The 25,540-nt window shown below is 42.0% G+C and overlaps 1 protein-coding gene across 1 annotated transcript; it reads left to right on the top strand.

Annotated features, from left to right (window-relative positions):
* The first annotated feature begins 6,859 nt into the window (after positions 1 to 6,859).
* RPP30 (ribonuclease P/MRP subunit p30) lies at positions 6,860 to 25,147 on the top strand. Its single transcript, XM_082054475.1, has 11 exons — positions 6,860 to 7,000; positions 8,036 to 8,091; positions 8,392 to 8,448; positions 9,092 to 9,166; positions 9,723 to 9,794; positions 15,379 to 15,468; positions 17,551 to 17,667; positions 21,149 to 21,178; positions 21,568 to 21,605; positions 22,741 to 22,820; positions 24,699 to 25,147. The coding sequence occupies exons 1-11, from the start codon at positions 6,919 to 6,921 to the stop codon at positions 24,806 to 24,808; spliced, it is 807 nt and encodes a 268-aa protein (XP_081910601.1). The 5' UTR covers positions 6,860 to 6,918; the 3' UTR covers positions 24,809 to 25,147.
* The last annotated feature ends 393 nt before the right edge of the window (positions 25,148 to 25,540 follow it).

Here is a 25,540-nt window from a genome sequence, read left to right as displayed (position 1 = left end):
CTCCTCGGGCACCCGGCGCCGCCCGCCCCCTTCGCAGTCGGTAGAGCTGCCTGCCAGGGACCCCAGCCTTCAACTCCCCCCGGAGCAGCCGGGCTCGCCCACGGCGCTCGCCGGGACGTCGTGGGATGGGCACGGTACCATCGCCCCCGGCCCGCGGGGAGAGGGGCCGAGGCAGGCGGGGGTGGCGGCCGTTCCCCGCCCACCCGCCGCTGCTCTCCTCCGGGGCTGCGGGAGACGGGTGGGAGCCGCTCCGCCTCCCCACTCCCTCCTCCCCTTCTGAGAGACAGGTAGGGGGAGAATCCCTTCCCCACAGCCCCTCTGCTCCGCGGATTCGGGAGCCGATTTCTCCTCCAGCTTCTACTCTGCGGCTGCCTCAAGCGAAGGGCGCTTCGGGAACCCCCTGTATCTATATATATGTCGCACCCGAGAAGCTACGGACGGGTGGGCGCGCTTGGAGCAGGAGCGGCCGCAGGCTGAGCTGCTCCGGTCGGAGCCGGGGTGGCAGCCTCTCGGCGTGCTTGGCTCCGGCACCGCCCCGCATCGATAGGATTATAGATCGACCTGTATCTCCGCTACCCAAATGCGAGTGCTGAAAGATTTGGGTCCGGCAGGACCCCGGTTGCTGCCTGGAGAGTTAATAGCGTCAGCTCTCATAAAATCTACCCCGACAACATGGTAATCTTCAAAGTATTTCTTTGTATCTCCAAGCTCACAGATTGTCAATATTAAGATTTCTTCCTTCCTACTAAATTAATGTGAATCCCACTACTATATTTTTAGTTAATATTTATATAGCATTATTTTCAATTTATTCACCGTTCCATGAGTAACCCTTTCAGTAAAGTTAAAAACACAACTATTAATAACAAAAAAAACCCCGTTGCTTTGAAGTACCTGCTTTTCCTGCAGAGATTCCTTGAACTCTTTGATACTAGCCCATTTCTGGGACTCACTAGCTTTCTCTATTCTTTAAGTCATATTCATGCCTCCAAGTGGGGTAAAACTGTTTGAATTGTCAGTTTTCCATGGGATGCCAGCAGACTACACCTTTTGGTGTGGTAACACGCCAGACAACAAGGATTAAAACCAGGAAACACCTCCTCCTGAGTGTCCCCTTATATCTCCAACAAAAGACAGAAGCCCAGAAGAACTAGAGAAAGAGGGGAAATGAAAGCAGGACTGTTGACCCCAGATGGATCATTGACCAATGTCAGTGATACCTGAATGAGGGGAGGTCTTGCAGGTAGCAACACTATAGCAAGTTTTGTTCCAGCATGCACCAGGTAGAGGGAAGAACTGTGTGTGTGGCCCAGCAGCTAAGAGAGACTGCAGTATGTGGTCACATAATACAGACATAAAAATCTGCTTTGAAGAAAGACTAACAAGTACACAGCTACCAGAAAAAGCCTCATTTGACAGTCATATGCACTACAGAAGCATAAAGTCATAGCAATTGAGGCTTCCATACTTGGCTCATAGAATTTAATTTTTTAATGAAATCTTCCATGCTGTTAGCAGCACCTGCTCGTGACCCACATTGGCCCAGCTCCACTGTGATCAGGCACAGGACTGAGGGGCTGAGGTCGGATGTGCCCAACACAATCTTGGCACTGGTTCCCGTGGTCAGAACATGCAGCAGGCAGTGAGCAGGGTTCGGGAGTTGAGTTGCTTGCTTTCCCTTCCACTGCTACATCTTTATTTGACTAAGACAATAAAATAAGCGAGTTTCATACGGTAAGGATGAGATCTAGTTGGGCAGCTCTTTGTCCATTATCAATCTGAAAGTGGTTTCATGTATTTTCTTACACTTTGTTAGTTGCCTCATTGTGTCCACTTGCAATAAAAGCTGTCCCTGTTTAACCACCCAGAATGTGTTCACAAGGCTTGAGCCTGAGGTAACTTACCCTTCCAGGATGATAAAGCAAGTCTCTTGTCCCTCCTCCCCAGCTAAGCAAATATTAGTCTGAAAAAGACCTACAGAAACAGCAAAGGTACGTCAAAGTAAGTTAAAGAATTAGGTCAGAACTTGAAGAAAGGAGAATATTTTCTCATTGTGTAAATAAATTCTTTTCAAAATAGTGTCTGAAGTACAGCTAAGCAGATAGGAACTGGGTAAATTTTGTTCAAAATAGATTGATATCATAAAAGCTGGTAACACTGTACAGTTTAATACTTACTGTAAAAGCAATTTTTCAGTTGCTTAAAATGTTGCTAAGGCAGAGCAAATTATAATCTAGTGCTTCCTGCAAATGTGTTGACACAGTTCATTAAATCAGTCATTCTTCTTGACAGCTTTTCAATACATTTCTGGAACGTGACTCTCTAAGTGTAAGCAATGGATTGCACACAGGATTTGTGTGTTACTCTTACCCACGCCAACCTGAAAGGAAGTTTTTAGCCTCATCTTTTATTCTGTACCTTAAATTCCCATACAGTTCATCAGCACTTAATCAACTGATTTCTTTCCTTCTCAAAGGTCACATGTTACTGTTGTTTGTATTTACTCTCATAACCTTATCATTGAAGAGATGAACCAATTTAAGTCAATTTACATATCATTACAGAAAGGTATTTACGTACTGTTGTAGAGAAACCGTGAAACCCTGGCAAGGTGAAGCAGCTGACACCTCCTCTAAAATTTTTCCCTTGGAAGCTTTCCACTGGGACTCACCTAGAATAACATTCCAGTTTCCAGCGCTGGGCTGATTCTGGTGAGGTGCCTTTCTGCAGGGCTTTAGAGGCTTTCACATCCACAGTGTTTGTGAAAGCAGAGAGCATCCACCACTTCATGGAACTACATCTATTCTATGTGTTTAAAATAATGATACATGTAGCTAGGAGTTGATCCTTCCAAGTGTACATCCTGGTTTTGTCTTCAGTGACCCTATTCACAAATTCTAACATGCTTTTCCAGACAATATACAGAAATGAAACAAATGGCCGATTGGGTGTCAAGAATAATAAGTTGCCATTTGTTCTGCCACCACCAAGATATTCTTTTTTCATCTGCCATAGGCTTCAATAAATATAATCAAATCACTTTTCTTGCTGAGCTTAGTAACATCCTGTTCTTCGAGTAATTTAGGCTCTCTACGTATAAAAGCCTCTTCATGTTTCCGTATACCTCTGACTAGGTGCTAAGGCCCTTGTCCTTCATTCGTTATGCACTTATTGAAGTTAAATTATTTTGTTCACACCTGATAATGTACTTTATTTGCAAATCTCATCTTTGATATTTCATTTTTGTTATGTAGAAATGGTCCAGATCAAAAAAAAAAAAAAAAAAAAAGGCAAGATAACCTTTTCCTTTGAATTTTTTCCTCTCCAGAAATAAAGACTTCCAATTTTTTCCCCTCCTCCAGAAATAGTATTAATCACATGACTTTTTCTTCATTTGTGATTCATATTAAGTGTATAATATAACAGTGGGTATTGGTATAAATTATTTGCCCCCCTGCTAGTGAGGTAAGATAGACATCATCAGAGCTGACTAAAGCAATACAATTTCCCCAGTACATGTTGATTTAGTGAAGCCAGACTGTTATCTATCAAAGTGTTTGTGTAGAAAGAATTTGCACTAAATCCTGGATCCTTTGTCCCTCTCCCGAGGATTTAGTGCTTGCAGAGTCTGTTGACACAGCAGATCTTTGTTAGCTTGGAGCACCCTGACTGAAATGGGCCAAGAAGTGCAGCACAAGTACTTCACCAGCGGAGGAAAAAGTGCTGACAGCCTGGCATGGTGACTCTTTCCCACACAGCCACCTCTAGGAAACAGCAGCTGTGCTCATCTTAGCCTAAAAGCTTAAAGGCGCTGCTACAGCTCCCTTCTTAAACAATTCAATTTTGGATACATGGCACAATGGTTACACAACATCAGTATGCAACGTAATAAATAAACAGAGAATAAAAGTTTATTGCTCTTTTTCTGTTCTTATCATCCCTTTTCTTGTCCTTCTCTGCCTGAACCAGTCTATCTTCATAAGCTGTTGTTTTCATTTCTGTGTTGTAATTTTTTTCCTTTGCTTCTGCTTTCATCTTCTGTTCTTGGAAACCAATATAAGCCTAGTGAGGACCTGCTGTTGGGAACAATAAATAAAGTACAGGTATATGTTTCTTCTGCCTTGGAGAAATATGTTGCTAAAAAGTTTAGAATATTTTATCAGAGACTGGTTAGAACTCCATGGACAAATATCACTTAAACCTTCATTTTTTATTCCCAGCATGTGCTGTTTAGCAAATAACACTCTTGTCCAACTTGTAGCAAAGATGTTGCAGCTGCAGTTTTCTTTTTTGCCTTTTCATGCCTTTGTGAAAATAAATCATCACCATCTCATGGTAGGAAAAGAGAGGTAACCGTTCTCATCTTTGGTATTTCTTATAATTGTCAAAATAAATACTCATATCTGTGCAACTTAAATGTGAAATAATGTCTTCCTTTTTTGGAACCAGTGAATACTAACAACAGCAAACTGACATCTGAAGAGAAAACTAACAATTAAGGTGAAATTCATGCTAAAAACTCTGTATTGCTCAGAAAAACAGAGCTTTCATCCCTGAAAATTCAGTCTGCACTTTTACGAAAGGAGGTTATGTTATGCTAAAAGTGACCATGAGATTCATGTTACCAATGGCTGAGATAGATAGTACCAAATAACATCTTAGCTCCCTAAAAGTGCTAAATGCAGAACTAAAGTAAAAAAAATCAGTTGCTACCATGGGCTGCCCATTGAAAACCTATTAGAAGAATTGTTAGGGTTTCTGCATGAAAATTTACTGAAAGGACTGCCCTGAGATTTAAGTGTATCGAGAAAGAAAACACCTGGAGGGAGGAGATCTGGTTCTACTGGAAGGACTTCAGGACACCCATCTAACGAAGCACATTAGAAGCTTGTGACTTAACAGTGAGGACCACAAAGGTGTTCTGTGATTCTGTGATTCTGTGACTGGGGCTGACCTAAACAAAAATAGTAAGATCTGAGTAACAGATATTGGTAACAAGGTTGTACATGGGTCTGAATACATGATTCTGAATACCTCATGCTGAAAGTGCTTCATGCTCAGATTCTTATACCATTAGAGCAAATAGGGTTCTGCAGATCTTCTGCGTGAAGCTCCATCGTAAATGCCTCAAGGAAAGCTTTGTTCTGCTTGTATATTGCCAGACACAAAAGCTGCTTAATCCTGCTTGATATCTCTGAACACTGCTTCAGTAGGGTAATTCAAAAATAATTTATAAATGTTTATGAATTGCTTCTTTACATTCATTAAGACAAATCAAGTTCCATCATACATTCAGTCAAAGAAAACTGGGAATAATACCTCAAGCTCTTCCATTTTCACACACATCAAATAAAAGCCTTGACAATACCATTCAGGCTATGCTGCTTGATTGAATGACTGTCAAAGAGGCAATACTGGCTGATCTCAAATAAAAGGGAAGCACCTTATGAATGCAGACAGGCCAAAACAGAATTCCTTTACTGAAATATCTTGACCTCATATTGTCAAGAACAAAACACTGTGTGTATGTGGCAAGAGTAAAAACGGTTTAACAGCTGTTTGCTGGGTTTGTTAGTTTGTGGTTTTGTTTGTTTGTTCGTTTCCTTTCCAGAGTGATGTGTCTTCTCCCTCTTACAGAGATGTGGCAGGCTGCTGTCTACCAACGCTCAAAGCTGCCCTGAGCTCCTAGTCCAGACTCTGCAGCCCACAGGTAGCTTCTTTGCTAACACCATCCTATGCCTTTGTAACTCATCACACAGCAAGCCCAGAAACATGAGAAACAGGCACTATTTTTTTCTCAGTCATCCATTGTAAGCCATGTGATCTGTTTGGTAGAAACAAGCCACAAGTCCTAAGTCACAGCTGGCACAAGCTGCACCAAGGACAGACTCCACAGGCAGGGATGTACAAAGAGTCAGCAGCATCACTGCCTTGTTAACAATTCAGAGCCCCAGGTTCCCCACAGACTTCCCTTCATGAACTTTTAGCCTAGTCTGAAGAAAGAGAAAGCTGAGGATTCCCAGCACCACCAAGGCCCTGGAGTGCCACCTGAACTTGGACGGGCATCACAGACCTGCTGCTTTCAGCAGCTGTTGCAAGTCCTCAAACAACAACAAAAACTAATGGTAATTGCCACCTGTGTTTTGCATATCATGTGCTATTTATCAATGGTAGAACAATATTTGTGGTGTTTGTAACAGTGCCACGTAGTGGATGTGTATTTGACTCCTGGTCAGTTACAATTCCTCAGTCCTTTTGCATGTTAGGAGATATCTCTTGATACGGCAGCTTGGGGCTCTCTTTCACTTTTTTTTTTTTTTTTTTTCTTCTTTTTGCTAACGTGGGAAAGACAAGCCATTTCAATAACCAGAAAGGATTAATTTTTACTTTTTTTTTTTTTTTTTTATTCACGGTGTTCAGGTGGAGCACAACTAATTTAACTGGTGCTACTTCAGCGGAGCAAGGTTACTGCTCCACCTGCTGGGTACAATACAAGATTGGGCTCTCTGGAGAGCGGTGTGCTCTTGCTGCTCTGCTCCAGCTGTGCAGAGTGGCAAAGAACCAGTTTTAATCTCCTTCAGACACAGGTTTAATCTTCTTCAGAGACAGATGTGATCTTTCTCAAAGCCCCGCCCGAGAAATTGACCACACAGGCTTTCCCCGGGTCACGCAGCCCTTCGGTGGAGCGCCTGCGACCGAAGAGCGCCCGGGATTATGTGAAACACCCTCTTCGCTTGCTGCTACGGTTTTGTAGCTGCCGCTGGCGAATACGGCCAGGCTGACCCCCGTCCTGTGGGGTCCGGCTCTCCCGCACCGGACGGGACTACAAAGGACTACAAGCCCCAGGCTGCCGCGGCGGGGCGGTGCCGGGTGTCGCGTCTGCCGTGCCCGCCCGCGGCCCGCCCCGCCGCGCACAGCATGGCCGGCTTCGCCGACCTGAACCTGCCCCAAGGACCGGACAAGAAGAGTTTGCAGAGTCTACTGGAGGCCGCAGCGCACCGTGAGTCGCTGCCCCGGGCAAGGCGGGAGCGAACAGGGCGGCGGGGCTGGCCCGGGGCTTGGGTCGGCGGCGGGGCCGGGGCTGGGGAGGGCAGGGCCCGGGCAGGAGCGCGGCTCCGCCAGGCTGGTGCGAGCACAGCGTGAGTCCCTGCGCTGAGCTTTCCCCCTTGTGGGTTGAACCTCGCCATCTGCCTGCCGAGGGGTCGGCGTTCCCCTCCCTCCTCTGCCCCTTCACCTTGCTGAGCAGAGAGGAGAGCTGGGGTTGTGCCTTGCAGGATCTGACTCTGCCCGTTTATCCCGGTGCAGCAGTTCCGGTGGTTTTTTTTTGTTCGTTTGTGTGCGTGAGCGGGTTGTTTGGGTTTTTTTTGTTTGTTTGTTTTGGTTTGGTTTTGTGTGGGTTTTTTTTGTGTGTGTGTGTGTGGTTGTTTTTGTTTTGTTTTTTTTTTCCCCCCATTGTGGACACATTTTCACCCCGACGTTTCTTATTACCTAATTTTCATTTTCTGCAGAACTGCCATGCAGCCAGATGCTGCCTGTCCAGTGCTTGGCGGGCGATTTGTCTTGTGTATTTCTTCCTCTTATCCCTGCTGAATGAGACCTTTCCGTCAATTTTGTCAGTATCATTTTGAATGCTCGCCTTGCCTTCTGCTGTAGTTGTTGTCTCTCTCAGCTCTGCGTTTTCTGCGGTTTTGACAGCTATCCTGAATGTCCTTAACCATTTTCCCTAAAGAAAGTCATTAGCAGGATTGAACTAAGACATAATCTTTGGGGAGCCCAACTCTATTATTCCTGGTTATAAAGCACTGCTGTTGACAAAGTATTGTCGGGATGGTGTGTTTTAAAAGCCAAACAGTGGGGTTTTTTATGTTAAAGCACTTTTTGGGTTAATTAATCTTCAGAAAAAATAATGTGAAGGGTAAGTATGCATGTGACTATTAATTTTGAGACATTGATGAGTGTTTAACAGGTTTCTGTTTGGATTTGTTTCTATTAGTTTACTAGGCAAAATATTCTCACGGTGTGTTTTCTTTTTCAGTGGGATATTCTACAGTTGCTCTTAATCATGTCATTGATTTTAAGGAAAAGAAACAGGTAATTTTGTTTGGGTCATTTATTTTTAGTGTGCTTTCTTCTGTAAACTTACATGCCTTATTACACGTTCCCAAACAGCTTTATCTGCAGAATGCACATTTAGATGCAAGTACAAATGTCTGAATTTGTAACAGAACTCCCCTGCACTGGAGTTAACTTTTAATATGGTCCATGTGTTGTCCCTGGGAAATAGTTTTGCTAGCAGGGCAAATTTCTTTTTAGGATTGGAATGCAGCTTTTGTTTACATTGTAAACTTGACCCGTGACATTTTGAATAACTTTGTTTTGTTATCTTTTAAGGAAATCATCAAGCCAGTGTGTCCTTCAGAGCTGTTTCCATCTTTGCCTATTGTACAAGTATGTCTAGTTACGTTCCATCTATGTAGTATTATTCTGAGTTATGGTTTTTACTGTGGTGTGTTTGTATATGTGATTTTGTATATCACATTTTAACAAAAAAAGATAAATTTTTCCATTGCTTGATTATTAGAACTTCCAGCATTGGAAGAACGATGCACTCCTATGAGAGTAGACTCTCTTCATTATTTTAGAAATGATTAAAGAAATAGCTTCGTGTGAATTTTGAATCATCTTGTATTTGAATAATTACAGTATGATTCTTGAAATTTGAGCTTTGTAAATAACTTCCTGGTCTTGATGAAGCAAGTTTTGCATATAATGAACCAAGTCTATATTTCAAATCACTGACATGCATTAATTCAGGAACTGCTTTTGCTTGTAGTTGGGACCTACCTGGGAAACCATAGCAGTATTAAAACATACTCAGTTTTTCTCCATGATTTTCCTTCCTCCTTCTTTCGGGAAACAAAAAAATAAATCAATATAAAATAGGGAAGTGCAGCTACAGACTTTAGAAAATCAATATAGGCAAGAATATGAGCAAGACACCATTTTCTTTTTATAGTGGACAGGATGAAAGTTGCCACGTATTATTGCTTTGGAGTGTTTTAAGTCTTTTGTATTATTTCTTTTTTTGTAGGGAACATCTAAAAGAATTAAAGTCTTAACCCGGTTAACCCTTGTTGTTTCTGATCCTTCTCACTGTAATCTCTTGGTAAGTATATTCAGTATTTTAATTTGCCAATTTTTATTTCCTTTTCCTCAATGAATGAATCAAATTTTGGAAGTTGTATGAGGAGAACTTCATGAATTTTATAGAACACTCAGCAGTGATTTCTCAAAGCACATCTTTAGCAAATAAAGTGATAATGGAGAGTTGCAGACTTACAAGACGCATTATGGTTTCTGTTTATCATTTGTCAATATGGGACAACAGTTCTGTCCTCTGGTTCTTTTCTTTGATTTCTGGACTTTCTTACATAAACTAGAAGTCTATGAGCAAACCCTGTGCCTGTTTTAGTGCTGCATAATCCAAAGCAAAAGGTGTAAGTGCCTTACTAGGTGGGTGAGAGAAGCCTCAAAATGAGAATGAATGACTTCACAGTATGGCTCACTGCAGAGACATACTATGTAATTGGAAGATTATTGGCTTTGTTTTAATACTTGAAAGTGAAAAAGGGATTTTCTTCTAATTATTTTGATTGTAACTATTGTGAATAGGTTTGGTCTTTGTCCAAATTTAAGGTTGTAATTGTTTCCTCCTTCTGTAGAGATCAACATCTGCAAATATAAGGTTATATGACATCATAGCAGTATTTCCGAAGACTGAGAAACTGTTTCATGTAAGTATGATCATCTGATCAGTAATGACTGTTCAATAACTTTCAATGCCTTGGGCTAGTTTGGCTACATGCTTTGTTTAGATTTTATTTCCCATTTTATACAGGCCTGCACATCATGGGGCTAATTAAGCAACATAGGCTGCCTGGTGAATTGATGGACTGGGAAGGTTGGTAGGGTTTGCAGGAGACTGCAGGGCCTTGAGGTGACTGGTTAAAGTCTAAAACATCTACCTGATGAACGGATTTGTTTGCTGCTGTGCAGTGATTTCCTGTGCATGTCTTGTACTCTACTGAGTACTCCTCTCTAGCGAGGAGAGAAAACATCCTTCTTTTTTTTCTAATATATATATATATATATACACACACACTATCAGCATGTGGAAAACTTCCTGTCTTGAACTTTAACTTCTCAAACTCTGACAGCTTCCCCAAAACACATTTGCAGTCTTCTGCTAGCACCAGTTGTTCCTGGTCTCTGAAATGACAGTGGAAGTGGGAGGATTTTAAAGCAGAACTAATGTGGTTCTGAAAGATACCTTCTTCCTTTTAGCCTTGGATCTTCCCTTGGAGGTTTGCCCAAATGAGTAGCTCATCTCTTTTTCTTTCTTTTTATTTCCTTGTTGTAAATCAAAAGAATAAGAGAGAGTTCAAGTTGTCATAGCATCTTATGAGAAGATAAAATAAATTTACCAAAAGTAAATATGCCTGATTAAATGTAACAACCCTTGCTCCATTGCCAGGCTGAGATTTCTGGGTTTGTTTTGAGTGTTTTAGATGCTCAAGCTGAGTGAGAGTATCGTGACTTCATGATATGTTTGTTACTTTGCCTGCCAAGATGACCATTTGGGCTGTATGAAAGTAGAGCAACCCAGGGGGGAATACTTGAAGGGCAGACAGTCATTTCCTCCCTCAGATTTTATCCTGGCTGTTGAGAGCAAACTTGCAACTGCCTCCACAAAATTTGTGAGTCCTTGAAGGTGTTGCTGTATCAGTGTTACTGAACAAATGCTGGTGTCTGCAGCAGTGGTAGCGCTCTAAGCGTGCTAGTGAGAGAAAATAGGGGGTGTGAATAATTTTCAAAACCTTAGTTAGGATTAAATTGCCACCTTAGCCCAACACTTGTTTCTTGCATTGGCTTTTGTTAATACAAATGAAGTATTTTGAACAAAAATCTCTATATTCTGTCACTTCTGTGATTTTAGTAAAACAAGGTGTTGCAAGTGTGTTTGACTGAAGAAGATATTTACTGTAATTTTTAGAGGTGATACCTAAGTACAGTGATGTGCAGTAGTTCTTCAGCTGTTACTAACAGCACTGAACATCACTTTGTCTTCCAACTTTTATCTATAGATGCTTTATCTTGAATAGGCTCTTCCTACAAGAAAGATTTGTAGTTTTAAAACGCCATCCAAGGCAGAATGATCTCAGTTAGCTGGGTGATAGGTGTTAGTTATCTTTGTGTCTCATATTTTTAATTAAATTGTTCTCAAATAGCTGATGTGGGTGGTCTGATAAAGTGCAGCATCTGGAAGCAAGTAATTTTTTTGTCAGAGTGTTTTATCTTACAAAACCCAAAATTGTGACATTGACCTGTTGCAAGCTCATAAATAATAACATTAGCTCTGACTCAGAAGAGTAGGTAGAAGCATCCCGTCTCTGTTAGCCTTGGCAGGCAGCAGACAGGCATGCAGTAAAGCAGCATGAAGAAGGCACAGGGACACCAAAAGCAAGTGTGAATCTCTTCGGAGAAGTGCCAGGATTTGCTTTCAAAGAGTGCCTGTCAGTATAAAAGCGAGTCTGGTTTTGTTTGGCCTTTTTTTTTTTAAGCTAAAGCTACTTTCTAGTACTGCTGAGTACCTGTTTTGACACATTAAAATGATATTCTTTGGTTTTATTTTTCTAAATTATTACCCCTCCTTTTTGAAAACTTGTCCAAGTATAGTACAAAGCAAGAGGCTGTAGAAGAAGGTGAACCTTAAAGAATCTTTCAGCAGAACAATTAAAGCATTGATTGTAACAGTTACAGCATAATGAAACATTTCTGACTGCTTTTTTTTACCTTCAGGAGATTTTTAGGACTCTTAGGGGCATGAGAGAGGCGAATAGTTGCACAATACTTTTGGTGGTCACTCTCAACTTCTTTCTTTTGGTCTCTGATATCTCGCTTCTCAGGTGAGATCAGTCAATTTATTGTGTGTTAAAATAAGCACCTGAAGCCAGGTAATCAGCAAGAGCATGCAGTGCTGTTTTTAGGGAAAAGGGCTATGTTTCGTTTAAGGGTAGCTGTATTTTATTTTTAGCTGTATCTTGATTTCAGCAGCTGGATGTTTGGTTGCGGCAGAGGTTAAGCTGGCATAAACAGCCACTCGTTTTTGCACGTCCCTGTCTGCTCTGCTGGTGCAGCTGCTTGCTCAGCTCCATGGCACTTTGGTTTGAGGAACATGGTTTTGGCTGAAAAGTAACCAGTTTTTGCCAGGTTATTTTGTAGGCAGGTCCACTTTCCCGCTCTGATTCAGTGTTCAGCCACGCGGTTAGTTGTGCCGGCACGAAGAGGATGGCTGTGCTTTGGGCAGGCCAGCGCAGGCAGTGACTGCTGAAGCTGATGCTTGCAGGTGATGGACAGTGTGTTAGGAAGGAAGGAGGACTGTCTACGAATCCACCTGTGGTGCTTCCATGCTGGCAGTAATTTGAGCTGGTGAGGGAACCCAAGTGTGTCTCTCGCAAATTGTATGAGGTGAAAGACTTCATCCTTACATGTTAACATTCAGGGCAGATTTGGATGTTTGTCTTTTGTTTAAAGCTTCTAGGTTTTCTAACTCTCTGTGGAGAGCTGTGTCGGTTTTGTAGAGGTATCAGCAGGGTGAGTCTAGCACAGGTGATGTTATGCATGGAGTCTCAGCATATACCTCTGACTCTTACGACTCCCAGATGTGTCACTATTAAAGCCTAGGGTGCGTCTTGCACCACAAATTAACTTTGTATTTTAAAACTGTCTGTTAATAACATTACTTCCACAGCATCATCTTTCTCACCAACAATTTGGCACTTGTACTATTCTAAATAGAACAGGATTTTTCATGTGTTTGTGAAAGAAATATGTGACTGTTTGAGATACACACTTAATTTTAGCATGGCCCAAAAACAGTCTGTGCCCTCTTGTTATGAGCCAGGGAAGTTTTTCTGTGACTGTGGCAGTGATATGTACTGAAAGATGTACTCAAATTCTTCAAATAATTTATATCCTGAGGCATATGAGTAAGCTGTGTTTGCCAAGATAATTGTAGAACATGCTTCTTTTTTAAATCTCCCAAGAGGATCATTTAGGGCTGCAACAGGAGTGCTTGCTCCATGCCATCAGTAAGGTCTGTCCCTGTTGCTTCTAAAAATCTTTGCTTTTTAAGATTTCTGACTGTTTTAATCATATTAGTTAGTTCTGCCTGCTGTTTCTAAGCCATTAGCAGATTACCGGTATCTAAAAATGTATGCGTCTGGGAATGTAGTGCAAAGCCAGATTTCATTGTTTATTCCTAAAACGTTTGTCAAAGGTTTCCTCAGGCCATCCAAGCAGTGGTGAATGTATTTATTCCTGTCTGTCTGAAGTTCCCCAGCAGATGGGGCTCCTGCCTGCAGTGTGGCCGGGCAGGCACTGGGCTCAGTGACTGCTGCATATCGTCTGTATGAAGTCTTTGCACTTCAGATCCTTTCAGCAGGCAGGGTGTAGCTTTAACTCGCCTGTGTGTGTGACTTGTCCAGAAGCCAAAGCCAGGGTGAACATTGGAGTGTTTGGAGAAATCTGCTCTCCAACTTTCCATGCAGTGCAGGAGTTCCTCCTTATGGGGAGGTACGACACTTAATGTTGTTTTTCCGTGGTGGTGTTTTTTTGAAATGTTCTCGTCACTGGAATCCTGTAGATATTTGGGTCACTCCCTTTCCCACTGTGCTCTAATTTGCAAAGTGGAAAAGAGTTTTCCAGTGTTTATGGAGCTGATTAGGAAGACTTGTTTTCTCATCACACAGGGCAACTTGTGTGTTTCTGATATGTATTCTTGCTTTTCTTCATTTTCAGCTTTTTTCTGCTCCTGAATTTCTTATGGCCTCAGTTGGCAGCTTTTCTAGGACATGATTCAGAACTACTTGCACTGTGCGTGTTCCCATAAATCACCTCTGTCTAGATGGTTGTTTGTACACCTCATAAGAAAAGGGTTAAAACTGGCTGTAGCAGGGCTAAACTTACACATGTAAGTCTAGTTTGAGGCAATAGATTCCGACTGTGTCTGACCTAATAGAGTTGGTAAAAGTGGGGCATGAAGATAAAGTTTAGTCTGGATGGCCTGGCAGAAACATTTTAACATCAAAAACCTTGTGGTTTGCTGGATCTTTGAATTGCCTGCATGTGTGCTGTGGCACTCTTGTCTATGAGGGAGTACTATCCACAGCTAAGAAACATTCCTAAACCTGTCCCTCTGCTCTCTTCTCCATTCAAATTTTGTGTGAACCACCTAGAAGACTAGTTTGCAAAGCAACAGCCTGTACTGCACTACAGCAGAGCACAGCTGCCCTGTGGGGCTCCCTGCAACCCCCACCGCTTTTGTGCTGGTGCAAGGAGGGATGAATGGCTGGCACCTGGCCCAGGTGTATTTGGAGTAGTTGCTGGCAGGTTTCTGAAAGCATAGAGTTCCCCTACATGTAGAAAATTCCTTTTCAACATCTTCAGCCCACTTTATCTTCTTTGTTACAACACTGCTTACAGACATTAATCTATCTGCGTAATCATCTTTACAGGCTAGGCATATACAATTTCTACATGTTTTGTGTGCATGAGATATGTAAATCAAGGGCTCCTTTTTGTGTGTACTTAATTTTATCTGTATGTCAGCATGGAGACTCTCCACTCTTTGTTCATTCCTTCCCTCTGTTAATACAGGCTGTAAATTGTGATGTGAATCCAAAGGTAAGCTTTTAAACTGTGACCTCCAGTGCCATTTCTCCAGAGGTGTGGCTTTCAGGAAGGGCTGCACGTTCCCCACCCAGCCAGGAAGACGAGGCCCTGTGGATCAGCCTCCAGTACTGGGCATGTGGCACCACCAGTCACTGTCTAATGTTCTGCTTCTGTTTTAATTTTTTCTTGGTTGCTTTTGGTAAAAATACTTAATCTGTAGAACAAACGGTTGCTACACTGGAATTAGAGTGATGGGTAAGGGGCAGTTCCTTGGATGCTCCTTTTGTAATTAGCTGCTGAGTCTTTTTGCCAAAAGCCAGCATTGCTTCTGCACATCTTATATGAGATAGGAGCAAAGCAATAAATATTTTCTTTGGGTTGATCAGTATTTTACTGAAAAAGTAGTTCTGTAAGTGAGAGAAGGCTTGGGTTTTGATCCTGAAATGTTCTAGCTGTGCATCTGTAGCCCTGCTGTTTTATTGGCATACTGCAAGGCACAGTACCTCTTTATTTTAAACCTGAACTCACCCTCGTGGGACGTTTGTCGTATTAAGAAATGAAGGAGAGCATCACTGCACCTGAAGTTGAATACGCATTTTTTTGGCATATTTGTTATTATAATCTGTTCCTATTTCTTTGCTGTAGATTGCTTGCACAACTCTAGATGTTGATCTGGTATGCATAAATGTAACAGAAAAGCTGCCATTCTACTTCCGAAGGCCCCCTGTGAATATGGTAAATTTACATCTAAATTGTTTTCTTGCTGTTAAATTCTGTATTTAATGTCAGTCTGAGTTGAATTTCCTACCATTTCACTCCCACCATTCCCATCCAAGTGTTCTTTTATTTTCTTGCATAATGTGTAGTGTTGTTTCAGATGTCCTTCACTTTAAGGCCTCCACTGCAGCATTTAATACACAGTGATGTTCTTTCTTTTTCTTCTTCATATCTCCCACTTAAGAAGGCAGAAGTGGTGTTCCCAAGGAATGGAAACAGAACCTTCAGGCCACTACTATGCTAAGCAGTGAGATGTGGTGTTATTGCTGACTAAGCTGCTTCCCAAACCAGAAGTGGTACAGCTGTGTCAGAATAGATAAACAGCCCTGTGATTTAAAAGACAGGAGGATGTGAATGACAGTTATTTGGAGGACAACTGTATTGAATCCATACTTAGACAAAGGAATGTCTTGGCAAATGAACCAAATGTGCAATTGCTAAATATCTGCTGTGGGGTACAAGATGACTATCAGCATGGATCAAATATTTTGTTAATACAGTTCTGCCTACTGTTGCTGGTTTGCCAGAAAGCTTAATCTGAACGTGCTCATAGATAAACTATTTTTTTCCTCTGAGTATCTGTCAAGATTCATTCTGCATGGGCATTCTTGGCTGATGTAGTCTTTAGTGCTTAAAAATTTAGATTTGGAATTGGCTAGAAATCCTACTTCCTCTTCTACAGAAAGTTTGACCTAGAATAAAACTTTTAAATTGACTAGAATTAATGCTGAAACACACAGAAGGTAATACTTTGAAATTTACTACAGATCGGGAATTTCAGCATTCCAGTTGGAATAACAATTTTGTATGAAATGTTGTTTGAAAGTACCCCAGCTGCCTAAAACTCCAGCAGTTGACCCAGGTGAGGAGCTGAGTGGCTCTTGAAGCCCTGTTTTTGGAAACATTTTCTTTACAAGCTACTTCTCAGCTTCCACACTCCCAGCTTCAAGGCAGGCTGTTTGTCAGGCTGGTTTTGTGCATCCTAGGCAGTCAGTTTCAGTGGTTGTGATGCCAGACAGACTGGCAGGCAGCTGAAGTGGTGGGGATGAAATTAAAAATCTGCTTGACTGGAAATTGGTGTATTGCCATCACCTGTTTTGATAAATTCACGCTTCTCTTCTTGTTTGCAGATGTTGGACCAGCTCTATGTAAAACATTTGATGTGTACATAGCTTCTGTTGTGCTTGCATGCAGAGGTCATGCATGGATGGGAGCTAGATTAATTCCATCTGTATTCAGTTACTGGACTCTCTTACAGTATTGACATTGCAGCATTTTTTAATTCTATGAGCATAAAGGTTAGAGTAGCATTTCAGGCAAACATAGTCTAGGCCATGGAACAAAGCTTCTAGCTTTGAATTGTGTCTTTATTGCTAACTCACTGTGTCCTATAGCAAGTTGCTTAACATTTCTTTGTGTGTTTGCAAAACCAAGAATACTAAGCTTTTTGTGAGGTACTTTGACAGATAACAAAGGATTTTAAAGCAGCTGAAAATATAACCAGTATTACTATTTGGAATCCCTCCTGTGATTTATTGTTATTTAACATTCTCACAAAGACTGGAGTATGCTGTGAGGCAGGAGAGAAGGGTCCTCATCATTGCTGCTTTTTTGCAAGGACAAATTCCTCATCTGCCAGATGCAGGTACTGTGGGAAGCAGTGGTCCTGCTTAGAGCAGTCTGTGGGGTTAGAGGAGGAGGGTCCTCAAAATTTCAAGGCTTCTTCCTGACCAGCAAATACTTGTCTCCTCAACTGTGATAGTGGAAAGTGAATTACAACTAATAAGTGGTTGGTATTTCTTTGTTAAACCTCATTTATCTGTCATACCAAGATTCAAGTATACATATCTGGGGTACAGTGAAACCTTATCTCTCACCCCTTTCATGCTGTGCTATGTTCTTGCTGGAACAATTCCACCTCAATTTTTTTCATATATAGCACAATTAAACTGAGAATAAGCTGCATCAATAATAGACAGCAGTTGTTAGATTGTTATGCTTCTGTCCTTTTGATTTTTGATCACTTTCTTTCATGTGAAGGCAATAGATCGAGGCATTTTCTTTGAACTTCTTTACACACCCGCCATCAAAGACTCCACAATGAGAAGATACACAATTTCAAATGCGATCAGCCTGATGCAGATCTGCAAAGGGAAGGTAAGTTCTCAAAGTGAAAACAAGCTAATTAATTCAGTTCAAATTCTTCTGGAGTTGTACAGACTGAGCCATTTTAAATGAGTTTGATTGTGGAGTTTCTGAAGCTGTGACTGAATCTTTGCCTGCTAATACAAGGACACAATTATTCTAGTTCCAGATACTTCCAGCCATGCACCACTGCATGCTTTCTTCTTAAGTAGTCAAACTGTTAGATTCTCTTTTTGGAACAACCTATCTGTTATCATGGTATGCAATATTCAAAACAAATGTTTTAAAAAAAGAAGTGCCAGAGACCTAGTGTTTGCACTAGAACTGAAATCCACATATCTCTTAAAATCTCCTATTTCATATTTCTGATGGACCAAAAGTTCTATTTTGGTAGCGTACTTTGAATGTAGAGGGTAGAAAATATAAAGAAAAAAGTAGAAATCATGTTTTATTAAAAGTAAATTCCCAATGTACAAAACAGACCCAAGAGCTAGCTGGCTATCAGCCAGGGCTTTCCTGCAGTCAGCTGCATTCTTCCCTGCTACTGAAACCTGAGGAAGAAGTAATGCTTGCAGCTGAGATGCCTGTAATCCATTGCTTTCATAACTTACCTCCTCCTAGGCTGCCAGGCTAAGCTGCCTGTCATGCTGGGTCCTCTCAGGCCAGCTTTTTTTTTTTTTTTTTTTTTAAAAGGGAAGCATATCATAATGCATATCCAAGTCAAAAGAGATTGTAGCTCCTACCACCTTGATTGGAAACAGCCTTTTCTGCACTTAGCTAGTCCAGAGAAGCTGAAATTGGCATTACCGCTCAGATCTAGTCTGAAGTGGGATATACAGCTTGGAAGGCCAATTAAAAGCAGATCCGTCATTACCTCTGTTCCCCTCAGGCATGGCAGCCTATTTTATAGGATAGCAGAGTGGGTCAAGCAGATTCATTCCCTTGGTGCTCCAGAAGAAAGTGAGTATTTGCATGGCCTTTCCTGAGAAGCCCAGCTCTGGGAGTTAATCACACAAAATGCTGACTTTGAGTTGAGGTACACACACACACAAACCCTTTCCTTTGGGTTTCCTTTTTGCCAGTGCTCCTCTTTCCACCACAGTTACTGATTTAGAGAGCATCAGTTGAGTTGGTGTCACAAATAGAACAAGTGAGATGTTCCACCACTCAGTCTGTGCACAGTGCCCTTTCTTTCTGCATCTGTCAGTCCAGTGTATCATCTGTGCCTGGAAGGGTAATCAGTTGGAGCTGGGGATGACGAGTCATTGTTAGGCACTGGACGAGCTAGGTGAGGACTGCTAGCTTGTCTTTATTTTTTGTCTCCAGGCGCAGTACCTGGTGGGCCAGCAGATATTGGCTGTTTCTCACCAGCAGTTTGAATCCATCAGTTATATAAAGGCCTTTTTTTAAGAGATGTGGGATGGCCGGTCCATAGGCTGCTTGCATTGACGCCTGCCACACAGCTCTTGCCCTCTGTAACCTATAGTTGCTGAACTTATAGCAGCTTTTGGATCCCTTTGTTCCTTTCTCGTTGTAGTAGGGCAGAGAATCTTGTAGAAATTTACTGGTGTGCTCAGAGCCAGTGCTGAGCAGAGTCCTTAAAACATGTTAAAATGTGTAGGGAGTGAGAGAGGGACTTGCCTGCCTTGCCAGACAGAAGGTGTGTGTACCCACAGTCCCTTACCTCCTGTGTTTTGGTAACTGAGTGTGTATACTGTGCCTGGAGCAGTGCACTGAACAGCTGCTGTCTCTTTTACCTGGGGAGGTAATGCTTTGCCTTTGAGTTCTTCCCTTTAGCCCTTCCCTTGGGTTTGCCTTGGACTGCCTCTCCTTCACTCACTAGCAGTGCTTTTCTTGTCTGCTCTTGTTTCCTTCTTGTGTCCTACCCAACCCCTAATTGGAAGCCATCTGCCTTTGAACCAGGCAGAGAGCATCTCCAATTGCAGCGTGAACCATGATCCCATGCTGGTTCAAGATGGTCGACGCAGCTGCTCTGGGAGCTTCTCTGAGCCTGGGAGACAGGCGCTGGTTGTTACAGGTCAGAGCAGGATACTTAAATTTTCCCAGCAAACTCTTGCACTCAGCACCAGTGAAGCTCAATAGCACCCTTGGGATCCATAGTGCAGTCATTGTAAAGGTGAACTACACAGAAAGAAATGTCCTGGTCTCCATCATGATATGTGCTATTAAGTCACTTTCATGTATGTGTTGCTTCAGTTTCTGACTTGCCTTATGATAAGGCAGAGTTGTATGTCCCAACCCTTGCTCCTCAGCACGTGAGGAAACCTTGGGCAGTGTGAACGTTCAGTCATTTCCTTGCGAATAGCTATTTAATGGGTTGAGTTCCAGCTGCACACAGAGCATTCTCTTCCAGTGTCTGCCCTGCTCTTGGTGCTGGGGAGGTGGTATGACAAGCAAAGCAGTGCGGGAAAGGGATCAAAAGCCCCACCTCGTAACTGGAGGTGGTGTGATGTGTTGGTGGTATTGATGTCAGAGAGGGAGAGTCTTTCGCTGCCTCAGTACAATTCTTATTCCCACCCACTCAAGCAGGAATTCCCAAGGCCTTTTATTCAGTATCATAAAAGGTGCAAGGATTTTTTTTTTTTTTTTTTAGTGCAAAACAGTCTTCCCCTCGGTGAGCATCCTTGGAGATTTAACATCAGAAGAATGCTGGCAGCTGAGCTGGGATATCTGCCAGCCCCCAAGCAGTCACATACCTGTTCTGTAGAAACGCTTTGGGAGAGAAGGGAGAAGGATTTCTGTCTGCCTCGTGATTTTCATGAGGATGCCAGTGCTGAGGGAAGTGAGTGTATGGCATGACTTGGCAGCCACTGCCTGACTGCAGACAGGTTTCCTCAACCAGTGTGAGTTTAGGGCCAATGTGAATGTGGAGGTTAGGACTGAGTTGTGATGCAACACAGAGAGTAGGCTCTAAATTTGGGAGCACCAACCCGTCTAAAGGCACTATTTATAAGCTGCTTCTGGGGGATCCTAAGTCCATTTCCGTTACAGCTCAGGTAGAGTTGTCATTTTTGTGGGGTCTCTTGCAGCTAGTGTAAATAGAGGGGGCACTTCTTAACACAGTGTGTGCAAGTCTGAATTTCTTCTTTACCCTTAAGGTCTGTTTAAGGTCCACTATGAGAGATACAGTCTGATATGTGCTTGCTTAATGCCATCACTGACATTTATTCTGCTTAGCCTATCCCTCCAAGAGGTGCAGCACTTACTGAATTCACCTCTGCGTGTGAGAGGTTTGTAACTGCAAGGGAGGGCTTGGCCCTGTGCCCCTCTCTCTGTAGGGGACAGGGAGATCTGTTAGAGTTCACTTCATCTGAGGGCATCAGATACTCTGATGGTTAATTGGGCTCTGAGCCCAAACAGCTAATGCTCATGAAGTCTTTGCTGCTTGCTGATTTTTTTTTTGTTTTTGTTTTTCTCTCTCATTTCTTGATGCTGTGTGACAGATGAACATTTGTTCTTTTTTGTTTTCCAGAACATTGTTATATCTAGTGCAGCTGAAAGGGTAAGTCCCAGATTTTTGTTGAAGTCAGAACAATTTGAAGATTTAATTAAACGTATAAAAACTGTAGTTTTAAATATGGTTGCCATCTTGTGGGTTTTTAAAGTCAAGCTGTTTTACTAAAGAATTTTATTGTGGGGTTTGGCATATTATTTTTTTCTTTGGGTGGGGCTTTTTTCTGCCATGGTACTTTCCATGGCAGTTTTCTCCCAGATGGGGACTCTGTTTTTCAAAATAATAGTATTTCCTTGATTTCCTAGTGCATCTTTGGCAGCTTGCTATTATGTAGCATTTAACCTTGCCTTCCTGATAGCCCTGTCCTATCTGCTCACATTCTGTCAAGCCTGAGAGAGATGACATGCACATACCTAACCTTCTTCGTTTTGTTTTAGCCTCTAGAACTACGGGGTCCTTATGACATTGCTAATCTGTATCCTTTCTGTAAGTCAAAAACAGCAGATAACATCAACATGTGAAAGTTCAAAGTGGTTTTGAAATATTTCCATCATTCACGCTCTTTGAACTTTACATGGTGAAGCTTGTTGGTGACCAGTTCCATGAATCAGGCCTCTGAGTGGGTGTGGAAAGAGCAACAGGTCTTGGTCATGGGGTGGCACCAGCAGTAACTGTAAATAGTAATGTCTGTGTTCAGCTACAGGTATGTTTTGTTGTGATATTCATTGCATATTGCATGGGTGTAAGTGGAGAAATGAATAAAACCCAAAAAATCTACGGACACAGTGAACCAAACCAGAAATTATTACTTACGATCTCCAAGGTGCCACTTCTTTGGTAGAAGAAGCTATACAATCAAGTTTATATTAAGAAAGAAAAAGTTCCTATTAGAGTACTGGTTACTTCTGAATTTTCCAGTCCTTAGTTACATATATGCTATTAAATAAGTTGTTGCATTCTAGAAACCACGGAGAATGTGGGGTTTTTCCCCCTTTTTTTAAGAATTCAGATACATTTTTACTACTTTCCCTTTCCTGCCCCACAAGCCCAAATCTGGACTGTCCCTCGAAGGGATGCAAGGGAAGCATGCTCTGAGTCGTGAGAACCGTGTGGGAGGGTGTGCAGCCTGGAAGGATTTTATGTGCGTTTCCTTCCCTCTTAAAAAGAGCAGTCAGGCTCAACCCAAATTAACATACCTAATCTGACGTCATCCCTGCTCAAGGCGGCTGGGAACTTTTCAGTTTAATGCTTTTGTATCAGACAGTGCCCTTTCCTCAAACCTGAAATTTCCCATGGGGTCATTTTTTTACTTATTATGCATATACAAATGTTCCTGTGTTGACAGACTTTTATTTTTGAAAGTAGAGCTTCTTGTCTGGAAATAAGCAACGTTGCCAGGAGCTTTCCAGGAGGGCTGCTGAGGAACTTCAGCCAGGAGAACTGGGTGCATCAGTTCCCTGCCTCTGGGTAACCTTATGCAAAATGTCACTTTGAGTTACAGCCTTGCTAATTCCCAGTTATTTGTAGAGTAAGCAAACCTACCATGCAGACAGACTTCACTATTCTCTTTGTTCCTTTCTGTGCATTTTGATCCTGAGCAAAGGTGACAGAGGTTTGCTGTTTGGCCTATCAGAAAGTGAGGCAAAGGCAGCCGTGTCTACCAACTGCAGAGCCACCATCCTTCATGGAGGTAAGGGAAAACTATGTGCAAACTCTTCTAAAGAACACTTGCATTTGTTAAACTAAATTCATAAGTCAAGTTAATAAGTCAAAAATTGTTTAGCCAAAACACAGATCTGCTTCTTGTGCTTCATAGTGGAACTATTCCTTGTTTCAGACAAGGTTGAATGCTGATCTCAGTGACACCAGTAGAAACTATGTCATTGACTTCAAGAAAATCAAGATGTGTGTGTTTTGCATTTCCCCTCTTGCAGCAGGAGTGCAGAAGGAACCTTTGCCATGTCCCTTTCTGATTCTCCATTATGTGGTCTGTTCCTGACTCGCTCTTGGACCATTTCGAACTCAATGCCAAATCAAATACCATGAGTGCTTGCTGCTTAGAAAAAAATGTTTCAAATAGTGTATGATGGCTTGAAGTGATTTGCTGAAACAAAACCTGCTTCCTTATGCTCTCAGCAGAGACAGCTCACAGTAGGTCTCTCCTACTTGCCCATTTTAATATTAAATCAAGTGGCAATTTAGCTCATGGCCCCCTGCACTGGAAATCAAAAGGTTTCCAGTTGTAATTTGTGTCCTGGTGTCAGCACAGCAAAGAGCTGCCACAGTTTGTGTTTCAGGAATCAATTTAGACCCTTGCTTTCTCCTGTAGCACCCATTTCTCCATCATTACCATGCCTTTTACATGCTTTTTTATTGGTTGTTAGTGTTTCTTGATTTTTGTTGTTTATTCTGATAGCAGTTTATACTGAGTAGTCTCATCTAATTTTTAATTTCTACCTCCACCAAGGTTTGCTGGGTAAGTATGATTTCTAGTTACCTTTCCAACAGCTTGAGTTACTCTAAGTTTCAAACTCACAGTAGGATTTGGGTTGCATCTCTTGTTTCAGCAGAGGTGGGACTTGAATCTGCTGTAATTCGCAGCAGGTAGCTTTGATCTCTTGGAGAGGACATTTCTATGAACAGGGTCCTCTGCCAGCCTGCTGTTTACCTACATGAGGACAGAGTGATGGAAGAATTTTTGTCCAGTTTATGTGGAATTTCTCAAGACCATCATCTGGCTTATCTGTGAAATTAAATAGCAGATGTAATTTCCTTGTCCCCAAAGAATACTGGCCCAGAATAAGTAGATATATTGTTTTGGCAAGGTTCTTGCAGAGCCTCTTTGCTAACAAGGTATTTGAAGGGAATCTCTTCTACTTCAAATTTTGCAGAGAAGCCTCCCACCAGTATTTTTGAAATTGGATTGGGCTTACTAGATTTTTTAGCAAACATGAAGAGTTGGATAACATCACACGGTAGTATAGTATAGTAATGCTGAGGGTTCTGTAAATAAAGTATTTTTGAATACCATAAAGCCACTTACTTGGTATGTATAGGTGAGCCTCGTCCAATATAGCTGTGCCAGCATAGCCTGTTTAAGAATCTTGGGATATGTGAATATGTTTGGGGTTTTTTTTGTATTGTTTTTTGTTTTTATTTGTTTTTGTTTGTTTGTTTGTTTCTTTTAAGAACAGTATGTTTTGCTCAGAAACACAGAAATGCTTTTCACTGTGCTTCCAGAATGTGCCCTTCTGTGACTATTGAACTGATAAAGCCTGCTTTCCTGTGGTTTCATGTGTCTGCAGCCCCTCAACCCCTGCAGAACTCTGTTTTCTCTTATGTTTGCTGTAATTCTACACCCACCATTGGATTTCTCCCTTTAGTTTCCCCCCTCCACAAGGCAGCATATCCCCAGCTCCTGCCCATGCAGGTTGCTTACTGGCTGTGTATGCAGGCTGGTAAACATGTTGAACTGTGCTTTGGGGCATGGACAGCTGCCATTAGTATGCATTAAATGCACTAATGTCATTTTATTTGAGGTACTACAGTTTCTGCTTGTATATTCCAGAAACTCGGAAGAGTGCCTGTGGGGTTGTGTACACGGTGAAGAAGCATCGCAAGGTTGAGGAGGAAGAAACAACACTGCCAGCCTGCAAAAAAGCTAAGACTCAAGCTTGAGGACTGAACCAGTTGTCAACAGGAGCCTCCATCCCATCTTTATCCATTGTTGAGTCTTATCCCAGACTCCATCCAGCTCAGTTCCTCCCCTACTGCTTTATTTAGACTGGAGAATTATTCTTGTGGTGTTCAGGGGAGGAAAGCTGTGGGAATGAGACTGCTGTAGTTCACCACATCTGAAAGGTCATGTTGGGCTTCTGGCCAAGTTCAGGAGATTGTCTCTTCACCTTGTCTTAAGTCTTCTGGAGTTAGTGCAAACTCAACACAACGTTAGTAATACATGGAATTTTTCAGTTGTACAAGTGCATTCCTTTTTTATTAAAAATGTTTCTACAAACACATGCTTTCAAAGTGTAGGTTTTGTGGTTTCTCAATTTTGGGCACATTTCTGTACTAAACCTCACAACCAGAAGCCAGTAGATGTTTACCTTCAGTGACCTGTGAAGAATAATGGTGCAGTAAAAAAAAAACCTGCTTCCCATGCTGTTTTGTGATCAATGGGTATAAAGAAGATCCCAGCATCTGCCACTTACTAGGAGGTAGCTTGGATGTGTGTTACAGTAGGATTGACCTGATCTGCTAGACACACATCCCAAAGGCCATCCCTGTCCTGCAGCTCTTAAAACCAAACAGTAACATGAGACGGTTACCATATATAGGATGGAAGAGCCCAAGGTTATGCTGAACTTGTGCTCAGCATGGTATGTTGCAGTCACAGAGGAACAGCTGGCT

The sequence above is a fragment of the Streptopelia decaocto genome (genome assembly GCF_964273445.1).
Source record: "Streptopelia decaocto genome assembly, chromosome: 5".
NCBI lineage: Eukaryota > Metazoa > Chordata > Aves > Columbiformes > Columbidae > Streptopelia > Streptopelia decaocto.
Note: the sequence above shows the minus strand (reverse complement) of the source record. Positions and strands in the feature narration are given on the sequence as shown.